General features: G+C 36.2%; 1 protein-coding gene across 1 annotated transcript; it reads left to right on the forward strand.

Moving 5' to 3' along the window:
- Positions 1-480: 480 nt before the first annotated feature.
- Positions 481-13,969, forward strand: LOC120163293. Its single transcript, XM_039173264.1, is given in 7 exon segments — positions 481-525; positions 7,248-7,874; positions 9,027-9,662; positions 10,610-10,708; positions 10,710-11,453; positions 11,455-11,733; positions 11,735-13,969. Coding segments are annotated over 7 exon segments (4,665 nt in total).
- Positions 13,970-15,115: the final 1,146 nt, after the last annotated feature.

Below are 15,115 nucleotides of genomic sequence, written 5' to 3' on the forward strand. Positions count from 1 at the left end.
GTCTATGGTGGACTCGTTGGATATCCAGGATCAAATATCACAGTATTGACTAATTTAGCACAGATCATTCTATCAGAGAATGCAAGCTCAGTGATCAAAGGAAATATTTTCACGGTTCCCTCGAATTAATATGCAGAATTTAACATGTTTCTCGATTCTTAGCTGCAAAGGAAGTTTTCACTTCGTCTGTGAACATCACACTTGTTCCACTGCAGATGCAAAGAAGAGTTAGTTCCTTCAACATCAGGATGAATGCCACAACTCAGACTCCTGAACTTGTGTTTGCCCGACGATTCTTTCAAGACTTTGGCAATTACAACAGGAGATGTAATTTTAGAAACACTAATGGATGCAAAAGAAGTTAGATTAGATTTATTTTTGGGGGGAGATCCTTGGTTCAGTAATCGTGGCAGGAAATTCACATCCGAACCAGACATTTATGTCCAAGCCTCTTAAGGTCTCGGAAGACGGGGAGACGTCATGATGATAGGAGAGATTATTATTGATGAAGAACAAGGGAAACAGGTAAATGTTTTGGAAAATGTTAATCCAGAATCATATTATGACCATTTCACTAGGATCTTAGGTGATCACTGACAATATGCTATACTGGGAAGCATTAATGAGATTACCAGATTGCAATTAATCATTTGATTTTTATTCAGAATGTATGCCACTTATTGTCTCCACATTGACTAGCCAAGGATCGGACTGTGACTAACCGTAATGGCGGTCTTTACCTCCAAAAGAACAATATCTCATGGCGAACACAGTTCTGAAATCCTTGCGTCAGCATATATGACCTCATCTTTCCTATCAAGTATATATCTAATATTATCAGGTCTGTCTGTTGGTTCACATTTCAGCTCTTTGCACTTAGCATCATGCTCTCGTGTGATGATTGAGACGAGTACCGAATCATGCTCCCTGGTTCTTCAACATAAATCTACCGAATGATGCCTTTCAAGTTTCAATGTCGGATTAGTTGTATAGCTTAACAACTATGACACCATGACAGTGCATGAACAATGCTATATGTAAGCACTGCACTAGGATTCCTCTGTCCTTTCTATTACTTAAAATATTAGTTTTATACAACATAAAGTGGTGTCACCCCCAGCTGGAAGGTTATATATATATATATGAAATAACATATGAGCATGCTCGAACAGTGACATGTGAAGATACTATTTTTTATCCATATTATTATTATTAATATTATTATTATTATTATTATTATTATTATTATTATTATTATTATCATTATTAATATTATTATTATTATTTTTATTTTTATTATTATTTTATTATTAAATATATTAAATACATATAAATTACAAACCAATTACAATTCAACCGGCCCAGTTACAAACCAACTGAAACCGGTCCAAATCCAACCAGAAACCCTAAATATTTGGGTTTCCAGTTAGGGTTTCCTAACCCTAATCATCCTCAGCCGCCTCATCACAACCGTTGGATCTGGCACGATCCAACGGTCCACATGGCTCCAGAGAGGAACCCTAGGGTTTGATACCCTAGGGCCACGCGGCGCCGCCCCAGCTTCCACGCGGCTGCCGACAGTCTTCTCGCCGCCTCCGCCGCTGCCACGTCCCGAATGAAGGCTCCAGAAGATCATACCAGCCGTCCACGCCATGGCTACTCGGTGAGTCACCACTGGTAGTCCGGTGACTCACCGAGAGCCCTTCTTCGGACCGGTCCGACGGCTACAACGGTGGTGGCTATAAAAGCCACCACCCCACCTGCGAAAGGAACCCCAGACAGAAAAACAGAGAGAAAAAATAGAGAACGGAAAAGAAAAAACAAACAGAGAAAAGAAAAAAAAACAAACTAATACCAACGATCTCAGCAGCAGCAAAGAACCAGAAGAAAAAAAAAAAAAAAGGAAGAAGAGACTTACCGAGGAAGCTCCGACTACCAGATCTCACCGGAACATTCGAAACAACGAAGGTACTTTTGTAGATTTGCTCCGATTGGGAGCCTTTTAGGAAGAAATAACACCGGAACCGTCCTTAGGACGGTCCGATCTATATATTAGTGTAAAGAAAAAAAATTTCGGCCACCGGATGCGGTGGCCGGCGGTGATGGTCACGGCGGCAGACGGTTGCCGTCCGGTGACCGGCTTCCCTCCGGTGAGGGAAGCTAGAGAGAAGGCAGAGAGTTTTAAAACTCTCTCTGCTAGAGAGAGAAAAAAAAAAGAAATGAAATGGCTGGCCCTTCGGGCCAGCCGGTTTGGACCATTTATAGTCCTTCCCGAACGACGTCGTTTCGGGAAGGACTATGCGCGTAATTACGAAATAGTTAAACCCCGTCCGCAGTCCTCCTTATTTGTAAAGTTTACATTTTAGTCACTAAATTAAATTTATAATATTCTTAATTTGGTCTTCGAATTTTAATTTCTTTTATTTTAGTCCTTCATATTAAAATAATATATTTAGGATAAATAACATATTTGATCCCTATAATTTTGATTAATTATAAATTAGACTTTTAATTTTATTTTTACTGTAATTTAGTCATTTATTATATATGTTTTCTTTTATTGTTTTTAAATATATTATTTTAATAGTATTTTTATTTTTATGAATAAATATTTTTATATAGTCATAAATATATATATAATAAATAGTAATTTTTAAATATTTATCTTAATAAATCAAAGAAAATGACAGTCTTAATACAACTGGATGTCCTATTCTGAATTTTTAAAATTTAAAAATTAAATAATATTATTTATCAATATCAAAGAAAAGAGCTGTCTTAAGGCAACTAGAAGTTCTTTTTGGATATTTTTAAATAAATAAATATTTTTTTATATAATTTTGAAAATAATAGAATTATAAATTTTTGAATTTTTAAATTTTAATAATAGAGACAATTTATAATTGCAAAGTACCAATTTTGGGCGTTGTAGGGGTGCTAATCCTTTCCTAAACGTAACCGACCACGAATCCCTTTTTATTACTAAAAAGAACGAATTTTTGGTTATAAACGCAGATCAGTTTAATTTTTTTTTGATGTTTTCTTAAAACTTTTTTTTAAAAAAAAAAAAGATATTTTTTTAGGTATTCGACCTACCTGACCCAAAAGGCCGATGGCGACTCTCAAATTATTTTCAAAATTATTTATTCACATCAATTTCCTCGCCCAATTTAATATTTCGTGCCCGGACGAAAACCGGTTACGACAGCTTGGCGACTCTGCTGGGGAACTGGTCAAACTTTTAAAAAAACAATTATAAATTGTCTCTATTAGTCAAAAATTAAAAATTTATATATTTAATTCTTTTTTTTATTTATTTATTTATTATTTTTATAATATTTATATGTTATTTGCAAGTATTTTATTTATTTCAGTATTTATTTTTCTGTCAAAAGTTTGAACATTTCTCCTCACACACAACACTTGCATTGCATAACATAAAGCTCTATAATTGAGTTGTCCCTTTTAAGTGGGAGTGAAAGCGACGTCTTCGTGAGAATTTATTCTCCGTGTCAGACCTAGCAAGTAACTTCCGGGGTTCATATGCTCTATGTCTTCGTGAGAATTTATTCTTCGTGTCAGGCATAGAGAAATGTATCCCCTCGAATTGAACTCGATCCACTTTAGTCTGTGATGGACTAGGATTGGGGGTTAGCAACCCAAGGGGGCACTAACAAGGACAATTCGGGTACCTTTATTCTTAGATCTGAAACCCTGCATATAAAAAAACCTTAAAAACTCTTCCAATCCGAAGTCATGCCGAAATTTTGTCCAAAATAGGTGTACACACAGGAGAAATGAATTCTGTCTTTCCTGTTAATTTATTTATTGTTTAAATTACATGTTTATTTAAATTATTTAAATTTAGAAAAGCATGTTTAAATTAAATAAATGTTATTATTGAATTTTTTATGTAAACTAATTTATTTTCTTTTTTGTGTGTTCTTTATTTTTCTGCTTGCATCGCATCATACAGGATAAAAGACATTGATCCTTGTGTTAATTGTCTCATTGGAAAGCCTTCATCTATGGATAAAAAGTGTTCAAGTCAAGTAATTCTAAACTCAGAAGTAAGACAGTGGGCTGAAGATTTACAAAGACAAGAAGGAGACAGTCTGCAGGATGATTATGTATCTGACTTGGCCAGTTATGCTTCAGTTTCACTAAAAAGAAATGATATGCAAGATTTGCGAAGCATTTGGGAAAGTTGGGATTCAAACAAAAAATTGCAGTTTTATCAGACTTACGGAGACATCCCATATCTGCTCTATGTGGAAGTTGATGATGAATTACTCCGAGCCCTAGTTCAATTCTGGAATCCAGGGTACAATTGCTTCACTCTCAATAAAGAGGATTTGGTCCCTACTATTGAAGAATACACAACTTTGCTACATATTGAAGGTGCTTTGGAGAATCGAATATATTCAAAGTCAATTAAAAATCAACCCTTTCGAGTTAAATTAGCAAAGATTGCCGGGGTACGAGAAGAATGGGTAGCGGCCCGTACAAAACAAAAAGGCGAAAGCGAAGGCATTGCTTGGACCAACATCCGAGAACTTATTCAGAGCCATCCAGATATTAAAGTACGATTCGATCTATTTGCTCTGGGTATATATGGCATGGTCATCTTCCCAAAAGTATTGGGATATATTGAAGCTGCAGTGGTAGACTTGTTTGAACAGCTACCGAAGAAGATTAATCCTGTTTCTGCAATCCTAGCAGAAACCTTCAGATCGTTAAATGCTTGCAGAAGGCTAGGAGGTGGACGATTCTCAGGGTGTACTCAGTTGTTATATGTTTGGATCCGTAGTCATTTCTGGAGAACAGAAAAGGTTTCATACCGACGCTTTAATACGGATTATTCACCATTAAAAGAATTTCTAGAGCAGGAATGGCCGAAAGAAATTAAGAAAGATATGTGGATTAATGCCTTTCGAAATCTGCAAAGCAATGACGTTGTTTGGCGCGCCCCGTGGCAAATCCAAAGGGAATTCCTTTACAGGTGTGGTGATTACAACTGGATAATGCTGCTCGGATTATGGGGAGGAATTGGATATGCACCACTTCTGGTTATAAGACAGTATGAAGGTCGTCAATTTGTACCTGTCACTGCTGGACTACAGTCGTCTGAGTTCGCATTCCACAGCAAAAATTATAAAAGAAGTATCATGGAAGCCGTTACAGCTTGGAAAACAACTTTTTGTATTCGAGCTAAAGCAGCAAAAGAAATGCTAACTCCTGATTATGAAGATTGGAGATCTGTCAGAAAAAACGAAAATATTCCTCTACCAGATCAAAATGAGGATATCTCTATGGAAGATCGCATTAAGGTGGTTCCATCAGAGATTGAAATCTTGAGAGCTGAGTTTGAAGCAGAAAGAGATGGCTGGTCGAAAGAATTAGAGCAAATGAGACAAGATAAAGCTATGTTGGGGGTTGACATTGACTTTCATTCATCACAATGTGCAATGTTGAGAAAAGATAAAGAAAAAGGTGAGGATGAGTACAGAGCCTTACAGAAAGATTACCAGGAGTTATACAAATCCCGAAAAGCATCAGGACCCAGCCAATCAACGGTACAGATGACCAGAGAATTGAACATTGAGAAAAGACGAGTTGAAGATCTGAAAGGAAAAAATTGCCGTCTACTCAAAAGCCTGGAAAAAGGAAAGCAAAAAATAGAAGATTTCGAGGTTGACAGAAGAGAGCGAATTATAAAATACAAGGCTGAACACCGTGAGATCATGAATGAAATGCAAAGAGAAAGAGATCGAGCCAAATATTTAGAAGAGATGAAGAATGACATCTTTGTTAAATTTGAAAGCGAGAAAAGTATCATGTTCAAGGGATTTGAATCTGAAATGAACCAGTTGATTGCTGAGCTTGAAGTCAGAGGCCAAAAGATGGAAGAATCCAATGTTGAAAAAGAAAAATGGGAGATAGAAAGAAAAAATTTCAACACCAGACTTGAGGTAGAGCAGGAGGTGGCTAGCAATTGGATGCAGAGATGCAGAAATAAAGATATTCAAATCCAGAAGCTTAATCAAAGAACGCAAGAAGCACGAACAAAACTGGAAGAGGATTTGGATCAGTCTAGAAACAAAAACTCAGAGTTTAATACTTACATTTTACAACTTGAAGAATCATTGTTTCAAGAAAAGGTTCGTCTAGGACCTAATGATCTCAAGGAAAGTAATGAGGAAAATGCTTCACTGCGAAGACGCATTAGAGATCTTGAAAAAATTCTGCACAATTGCCAAGTCAGAATCACTGAGTTAGAGCAAACTCTTGAAGGAACAACTGAACGATGGCAAAAGTCAACTGAGTTCTATGTCGAAAGAAGTGAAGAAAGAAGCAATATGGTGTTCGAGGCCATGGTACAAATGAGCGAAGTTGCCAGATATGTTGGGGAACTAGCTGTTGAAGCCAAAATAATTGAGCATCAAGTTGATCCAGTTTCTAGATGTGGAAAGAAGGTGTCATGGTTAATGAAAGAAATTATAGAGCTTAATAGGAAAGCTACGCCTTATCTGTAGTTATGAACTATTATAAAGAAACTTTTGTATGCCGATGAAAGTTGTTCTATGACAGTTAACTTTTTGGGATCAATGTTTTTACATACATGCATTTTGCATACATTCATCATTCATTTCACAATTTTCGCTATGAATTATTATTTATTAAGTTAAAATTCATTAATTAAAATTTGAAAAATAATATTAAGAGATTTTTCAATCGAAGTTACTCTGGCCAAAAGAGAAATACTACATCACTACGGTACTAGACAAGCTACTAAAAGAATTATGGAGGATAAAATACAGCGTATTGAGGAACAGCATCATAAAGAACAAGAAGAAATGAGAATGAAGTTGGAAAAAATTGAAGCCAGCATTGCAAATTCACAAGACAGTATGATGAAGAAGATAGAGGACATGTTTAAAAGGCAGGCTATCAGTGGAAAAATGCATGAAAATCCTGTATCTTTCGACCAAGAACCCATATATCCTCTAGGTTTTTCACCAGAACCAATTTATCACTCTGGTATTACCCCTATACAAATCAATGCTCGTACATCTGCATTACAAGAAGCTAAACCACATGAAGATCAACAAGTGGATCCAGCATCTTCAAGCAAAAATCCGCTTATATCAGATGTGAAAGTAGGGGATCTTAATACTGATCAGTTGATCCCAGATTTAAATGAGCTGAATGAGAAACAAAAAGTAAATGAAGAGCTGACCAGACAGATCAAGAGCTTAGAAGAACGAATGAAATCCGTGGAAATAACTGAATCATTCTATGGGTTTGATGCTAGTGAATTGAGTTTGGTTCCAGACCTAATCCTCCCTATCAAGTTCAAAGCTCCCGAATTTGATAAATATAACGGTACTACATGCCCTTCATCCCACATTACTATGTTTTGTCGAAGAATGGTAGGATATGTGAAGGACAAAAAATTGTTAATTCATTGCTTCCAGGATAGTTTGACAGGACCGGCTTTAAAATGGTATACTCAATTGACCAAAGCCAACATTAGATCCTGGAAAGATTTGGCTAAAGCATTTTTAGAGCAGTACCGCCATGTGACAGACATGGTCCCTGATAGATGGACTCTCCAGAATTTGGAGAAAAAGAATAATGAAACATTCAGACAGTATGCCCAGAGATGGCGTGACACTGCAGCCCAAGTTCAACCACTTTTGTCAGAAAAAGAGGCCACAATAATGTTTGTCCATACATTGAAGGCCCCTTATTTAAACCATTTAATGGGGAATGCAACAAGAAATTTTGCAGATTTGGTCATTTCTGGAGAATTAATTGAAAATGTCTTGAAAAGTGGCAAGATTGAATCAAATGATGGGTCTAGTTCCAAAAGACCTACGTACCGGAAAAAGGAGAATGAAGTCAACAATGCAAACTCTTACAGCAAGGATTCATCGAAAAGTGTTACAATAACCCAGCCAAGGGTTAAGAAAGAGGAAACAAACACTAATCGAGCAGAGTCCAGAGGATCTCGAAAAGAAAACGAAAGGTTTTCTTTTACACCTTTACCAGTACCATATGCAGAGGTCTATGATTCGCTGTTAAAAGCAGATGTTATACGGCCCTACCCTTTGGTTCCCATGCAACCACCATTCCCTCCTTGGTATGATACAAAGGCACACTGTGTTTACCATGAAGGAATTGCAGGACATTCTATTGAAAACTGTCTAGCATTCAAAAGGGTGGTTCAAAATTTGATCAACACTGGGAAGTTGGAATTTAATACACCATCCGCATCAAGTCATCCATTGCCAAATCATGGAGATAAAAACGTGAATGCAATTCAGGAAGAGGACAGAAAGAAAGCAAAGACTGACATTTCTGAAATTAAATCTCCATTTGTTTGGATATTCCAACAGCTTTCTTTAGCCGGTATAATTCCACAACAATTCAGGCCAAAGCAGAATGAAGGCAAGAATTATTGTGAATATCATCAGGAGAAAGGGCATAAAATTCAATTATGTCCTGAGTTTAGAAACTTGGTGCAAAAATTGATGAACAACAGAGAAATAGAATTCTTTGAAGAAAAACCCGGGAAAAAAGAAGATGATGTTTGCTCATCAGAGGATTCTAAACCAAGTCAAAGAATAAGTGATCCTGTGATCATTAATGTGAAATCATCTACGACGATTCCGGCACCAATAAGGCCAAAAGTAATTATTACCACTCCTCTACTATTTCCATACAAAGATACCCGCAGGGTACCTTGGAATTATACTACCAATGTTTCAATGGTAGGAGGATCTGATTCTCTAAATAAAACAGAAGAGAAAACACAAAGTCTGAGTACAACATCGGCATCTGAAGCAGTGAGCGAGGTCGGTTTCTTTACAAGAAGTGGGAGATGTTACTCTCCCGAAACATCCAATGCTTCAGAACAAGTGAAAGCAAAAGGAAAAGCCATGGCAATACCTCAGAAGGTATTTGAAGATGAATCCCTTCCAGCATTCAATGAACCTGTGACAGAAAAGCAAGCTCAAGAATTTTTGAAATTCTTGAAACATAGTGAGTATAGTGTGGTTGAACAACTACACAAACAACAAGCGAGAATTTCTATTCTTGATCTATTGATGAATTCAGAAGCGCATAGGAATGCTTTGATGAAAATTCTCAATCAAACATTTATCCCCGAAGATATATCCCTCAATAAACTTGACAGAATTGTGGGACATATAGCCGCTGACAATTACATAACGTTCACAGATGATGAAATACCGGAAGGCGGAATGGGGTCAGTAAGAGCTTTGAACATCACGACACACTGTCATGGTCATGTATTGCCAGGAGTATTGATTGACAATGGATCTGCTCTCAACTTGATGCCTCTAGTTACACTTCAAAGAATGCCTCTGGATCAATCACACATGAAGAGTTATCAGAATGTGGTACGAGCATTTGATGGTACTCAAAAAGAAGTGCTTGGGAAAATGGAAATACCATTGTTAATTGGCCCAGTCGTGTACAATATTGATTTTGTGGTGATGGACATCCACCCCACATATAATTGTCTCTTAGGGAGGCCATGGATTCACTCAGCAGGAGCCGTTCCTTCTTCATTACATCAGAAATTGAAATTTGTTATTGATGGACAACTAATATGCGTCAATGCTGAAGAAGAAATCATTGCATCTGTAACAAGCGATGTTCCATATATCGACACCAATGATGAGGCTCTTGAATGCTCTTTTCGAGCTCTTGAATTTGTAAATACAACCTTTGTTGCAGAAGGAAGGAAAATTCCATATCCCAGATTGTCTGATTGCACCAAGATGACGGTACAACAAACTTTAGGCATCGGAGCTAAAACTGGGAGAGGTCTAGGAAAGAATCTTCAAGGGATTTCAGTTCCTGTCAGTATAAAAATGAAAAAAGACCGTTTTGGGCTAGGGTTTAAGCCCAATTTTCAGCAAAGGAACAAAGAGATGAAAAGAAGATGTGAAGACAGAAAGACAAAATTGAAAGGAGGAGAAATCCTTTGGAAACACATGTCTTTCCCACAGTTGAGGACAACATTCAGATCAGGGGGGAACAATTAATGTGGAACAGCAGCTTGTTGAAGCCTTTAAAGAAGAAAAGTTGACGAAAGATCAAGACATAGTTAAAGAAGCTATGAATGGATTATTTATCAACATGATCACGAATAACAACAAGACTGGCAAGTACTTGGATATGATTCGACCATGCCTTCCTGGAGAAACACTCACCAATTGGACCACTGAAGATCTTCCTATAGTTTTTAATATTAATACAGAGTAATATTCAGAACTAATCTTTATGTTTAGCTCAAAAATATGAAAACTTTTTGTTATCTTGTAAAAGAAATTATGTTAAATATAAGAAATTTTCTTTAAAATTTTCAGATGGCAATCATTCTTTACATTTTCTTACATTTTTACATTTATTTATTTTCATAAATTTACTATATTCTTTCGGAAATGTTCCGACTTAAATTTGCAGGTGTCACCGTGTTAATAGCATGTTTATTCCTAGATTTAATCCAGTGATAAATTTAGAGCAGCCTATATGTCTGGAAGAAATCAATGGTTGTGAAGATGAACTGGAATGTGATGTTCCTACTGAACTATTAAGATTGGTAGAAAAAGAGGACAAACAAATTCTACCACACAAGGAAGAGGTTGAGACTGTGAATTTGGGAACAGATGAAGAAAAGAAAAGAGGTGAAAATTGGTACCACTCTGACAGTCCATATAAAACAAGAATTGATAAATCTCCTTCAAGAGTTCAAAGATATATTTGCCTGGTCTTATCAAGATATGCCTGGTTTGAGCACAGATATAGTGATACATAAGCTTCCAATCAATCCAGAATATAAACCAGTCCAACAAAAGCTCAGAAGAATGAGGCCAGAAATGTTGTTGCAAATTAAAGAAGAAGTGATGAAACAAATCAATGCAGGTTTCCTAAAGGCATCTAAATACCCAGAATGGGTAGCCAACATTGTTCCCGTACCTAATAAAAATGGAAAAGTTCGAATGTGCGTGGATTACAGAGATCTCAACAAAGCTAGTCCGAAAGATAGTTTTCCATTACCCCACATAGACACATTGGTGGACAATACTGCAGGGCATGCATGGTTTTCATTTATGGATGGCTTTTCAGGATATAATCAGATAAAAATGAATCCTGAAGACATGGAGAAAACAACATTTATAACCATGTGGGGCACATTCTGTTATAAAGTGATGCCATTTGGATTGAAAAATGCAGGGGCAACATATCAAAGAGCCATGGTAACTTTGTTTCATGACATGATGCACAAAGAGATTGAAGTATATGTAGATGACATGATTGCCAAATCCCGAACTGAAGAAGAACATATTCAAAATCTGAGAAAGCTTTTCCAGAGGTTGAGGAGATATCAATTAAAGCTTAACCCCGCTAAATGCATTTTTTGGGGTAACTTCTGGAAAACTCTTGGGATTTGTGGTCAGCAAAAAAGGAATTGAGATTGATCCGGATAAAGTCAAAGCAATTCAAGATCTTCCACCACCCAATACAAAAAAAGAAGTTCGAGGCTTTTTGGGGAGATTAAATTATATATCTCGGTTCATTTCTCAATTAACTGACAAATGTGATCCAGTGTTCAAATTACTTCGAAAGAACAATCCTGAAGTCTGGAATGAAGAATGTCAAGAAACTTTGGATATTATTAAGAAATATTTATCCAATGCCCCCCATTTTAGTATCACCAATACCTGATAGACCATTAATTCTTTACTTGACGGTCTTCGAAAATTCGATGGGATGTGTACTAGGACAGCATGATAAATCAGGAAGAAAAGAAAAAGCTATTTATTATCTGAGCAAGAAATTTACTGATTGTGAAGTTCGATATCCACCAATACAAAAATTATGTTGTGCTTTGGTGTGGACTACTCGAAGACTCAGACAATATATGTTATACCATACTACTTGGTTGATATCCAAACTTGATCCTTTAAAGTTCTTAATGGAATCACCAGCTTTGACAGGCAGAATGGCTAGATGGCAGATGTTATTATCTGAGTTTGATATTATCTATGTCAACCAAAAAGCGATAAAAGGAAGTGTCATAGCTGATTTTTTGGCCAGTCGTGTATCAAATGATTATCAGCCTTTGAACTTCAATTTTCCAGATGAAGATTTATTGTGCATATCCATGAATGAAAAAGTCAGAACAAATGATGAATTTGCAACTTGGAAACTTTATTTTGACGGAGCATCTAATGCTTTGGGACGAGGAATCGGGGCAGTGTTAATTTCTCCAGAAAATGTTTATTATCCCTTTACAAGTAGATTGGAGTTCTTTTGCACCAATAATATGGCGGAATATGAAGCTTGTGTCATGGGATTGAAAGCAGCTATAGAAAGAAAAATCAAATTTCTCAAGATATATGGAGATTCATCGTTAGTGGTGTATCAACTGCGAGGAGAATGGGAAACAAAAGATCCCAAATTATTGGAATACCGAAATTTTACACTCGAATTAGTGAAAGAATTTGAGAGAGTTACCTTCAATTATCTCCCTCGAGAAGAAAATCAAATGGCAGATGCTTTGGCTACATTAGCTGCTATGTTTCAGGCAAATAAGAAAGTTGATATGATGCCAATCAAAATGCAAGTGTATGAAATTCCTGCACATTGTTATAGTGTGGAAGAAGAGGTAGATGGTAAACCATGGTATCATGATATCCTGCAATATATCAAAAATCAAAGTTATCCACCAAATGCATCAGAAATTGATAAAAGAACTTTGAGAAGAATGGCTGCTGGATATTTTCTTGATGGAGACATTATGTATAGAAGAAGCAGTGATCAAATGCTGTTGAGATGTTTAAATACCAGTGAAGCTCGAAACGTCATTAAAGAAGTACATAGTGGAATATGTGGAACACATGCAAATGGTCTTTCTATGGCCAGAAAGATAATGAGATATGGATACTATTGGGCTACCATGTACACAGATTGCATTGATTATGCAAGAAAATGTCATAAATGCCAGATATATGCAGACAAGATTCATGTACCCCCATCTCCTTTACATGTAATGACAGCACCCTGGCCATTTTCTATGTGGGGAATAGATGTCATTGGGGCAATCACACCAAAAGCATCGAATGGACATTGTTTCATCCTTGTGGCAATTGATTATTTTACCAAATGGGTTGAAGCTGCTTCATATACCAATATTAAGAGGTCCACAGTTTGTAAATTCATAAAGAAAGAGATAATTTGCCGGTATGGTCTACCAGAAAGGATCATTACAGATAATGCTCTGAACCTGAACAACAAAATGATGACCGAACTTTGTACACAGTTCAAGATCAAACATGCAAACTCAGTGGCATATCGTCCAAAGATGAATGGGGCAGTTGAAGCAGCAAATAAGAACATCAAGAGAATCATTACGAAGACTACTGAAACTTACAAAGATTGGCATGAGAAGTTACCTTTTGCTCTATACGCATACCGAACTACTGTTCGAACATCTACTGGGGCAACGCCTTTTTCTTTAGTCTACGGGATGGAAGCAGTCTTACCAATTGAAGTTGAGATTCCATCGCTCCGAATATTGAGAGAAACAAAATTGGATGAATCTGAATGGATCCAAGCTAGAGTTGATCAATTGAACCTTATTGAGGAGAAAAGATTGAAAGCTATTTGCCATGGACAGATGTATCAGAAACGGATGATGAAGTCTCATGATAAGAAAGTACATCCAAGAGAATTCCAAGAGGGTGATCTAGTATTAAAAAAGATCTTGCCTATACATAAAGATTTCCGTGGGAAATGGATGCCTAATTGGGAAGGGCCATACGTTGTGAAAAAGGCCTTTTCCGGAGGAGCGTTGATCTTGGCAGAAATGGATGGAAAAATTTTGAAAAATCCAATAAACTCGGATTCTGTCAAGAAATATTATGCTTAAAGAAAAGAAAGAAGAAGAGAAAAAGAATAAGAAAATAAGAAAAAAAAAAGAAAAGAAAAAAAAGAAGAAGAAAAAAAATAGAAAAAGAAAAGGGTCAAGGTGAAAACCTGCAAAGGGCATCTTGTAACCAAAGGAAGGATTTGAGTTGAAAACCTGAAAAGGCGGCTCAAATGCAGGTTGATATTAGGCATCTGGCAATTGAACTCTCTTAAGATTTTGATAGTTTGGAAGAAGCTTCACATCTACAAGCATTTTAACAACGTTTGAGATCTTCCAGACAAAAGCTTACATCATTACTCTAAGTTGTGTCAACTTGATTAATTTAGAAATATTTATGCTTATAATTTGTGGAGACATTTGAATTTTTATTATTCTTATGATTGCCATAACTTTGAATACAATTATATCTATTTCAAGTTCAATTTATTGGAGATTCAATTTATTTTTGGAAATTCAATTTATTCTTTTCTATTGAATTAACATAATTTTGAAATAATTTAAAGATTTCTGAATATCACTTTATGTTAATATTTTTGAATACATGGAATACAAAGTAAGCAAATCATCACTAGCTTAAAGCCATGAACATCAAGATTGTTATAAGTGGTGCTACCGACAACGAGGTCGAATCCGCCAAATCTACTCATCAATTGCTCCAACCGATCACCATTCAGTTCTTGCACATCTGTTTGAAAAGATATACTAAGACAATAAAAGGCAACCTTTGTAGCATTGATTCCAACAAAAAGAAACAAGACATTGATATCAATGGGAAACATGTTTCTATACAGATCCTTGTATATGGTTTTTAAGGAAACCTAGAAGCATTTCCACCTCATCAGGTTCAAATGGAGTAACTTTATTCCTTCCAACCCATACTAGATTCCATTTTCAGTACTCATCAAGAACATACTTCTGAATACTCGAAGGTGGCTTATTGTCATAGCTTCAAGAGCCTTACAGATCCTTTCTGTCAATCTGGAACTTCTTGTACATGTTTGTAAGCAGTTCAATTTTGTTCTTGGATCCTATGAAGACTATCATTTCTTTGTCAAGGGAAAAGCATCAGCACATGGAGGAAGCAGAATAAGAGAAACTCTGTTCTTAATTGGCAGATTATGAATATAGCTTATTTTCAGTATGACA

This window comes from Hibiscus syriacus, unplaced genomic scaffold (assembly GCF_006381635.1).
Source record: "Hibiscus syriacus cultivar Baekdansim isolate YM2019G1 unplaced genomic scaffold, ASM638163v2 tig00111440_pilon, whole genome shotgun sequence".
NCBI classification, from domain to species: domain Eukaryota; kingdom Viridiplantae; phylum Streptophyta; class Magnoliopsida; order Malvales; family Malvaceae; genus Hibiscus; species Hibiscus syriacus.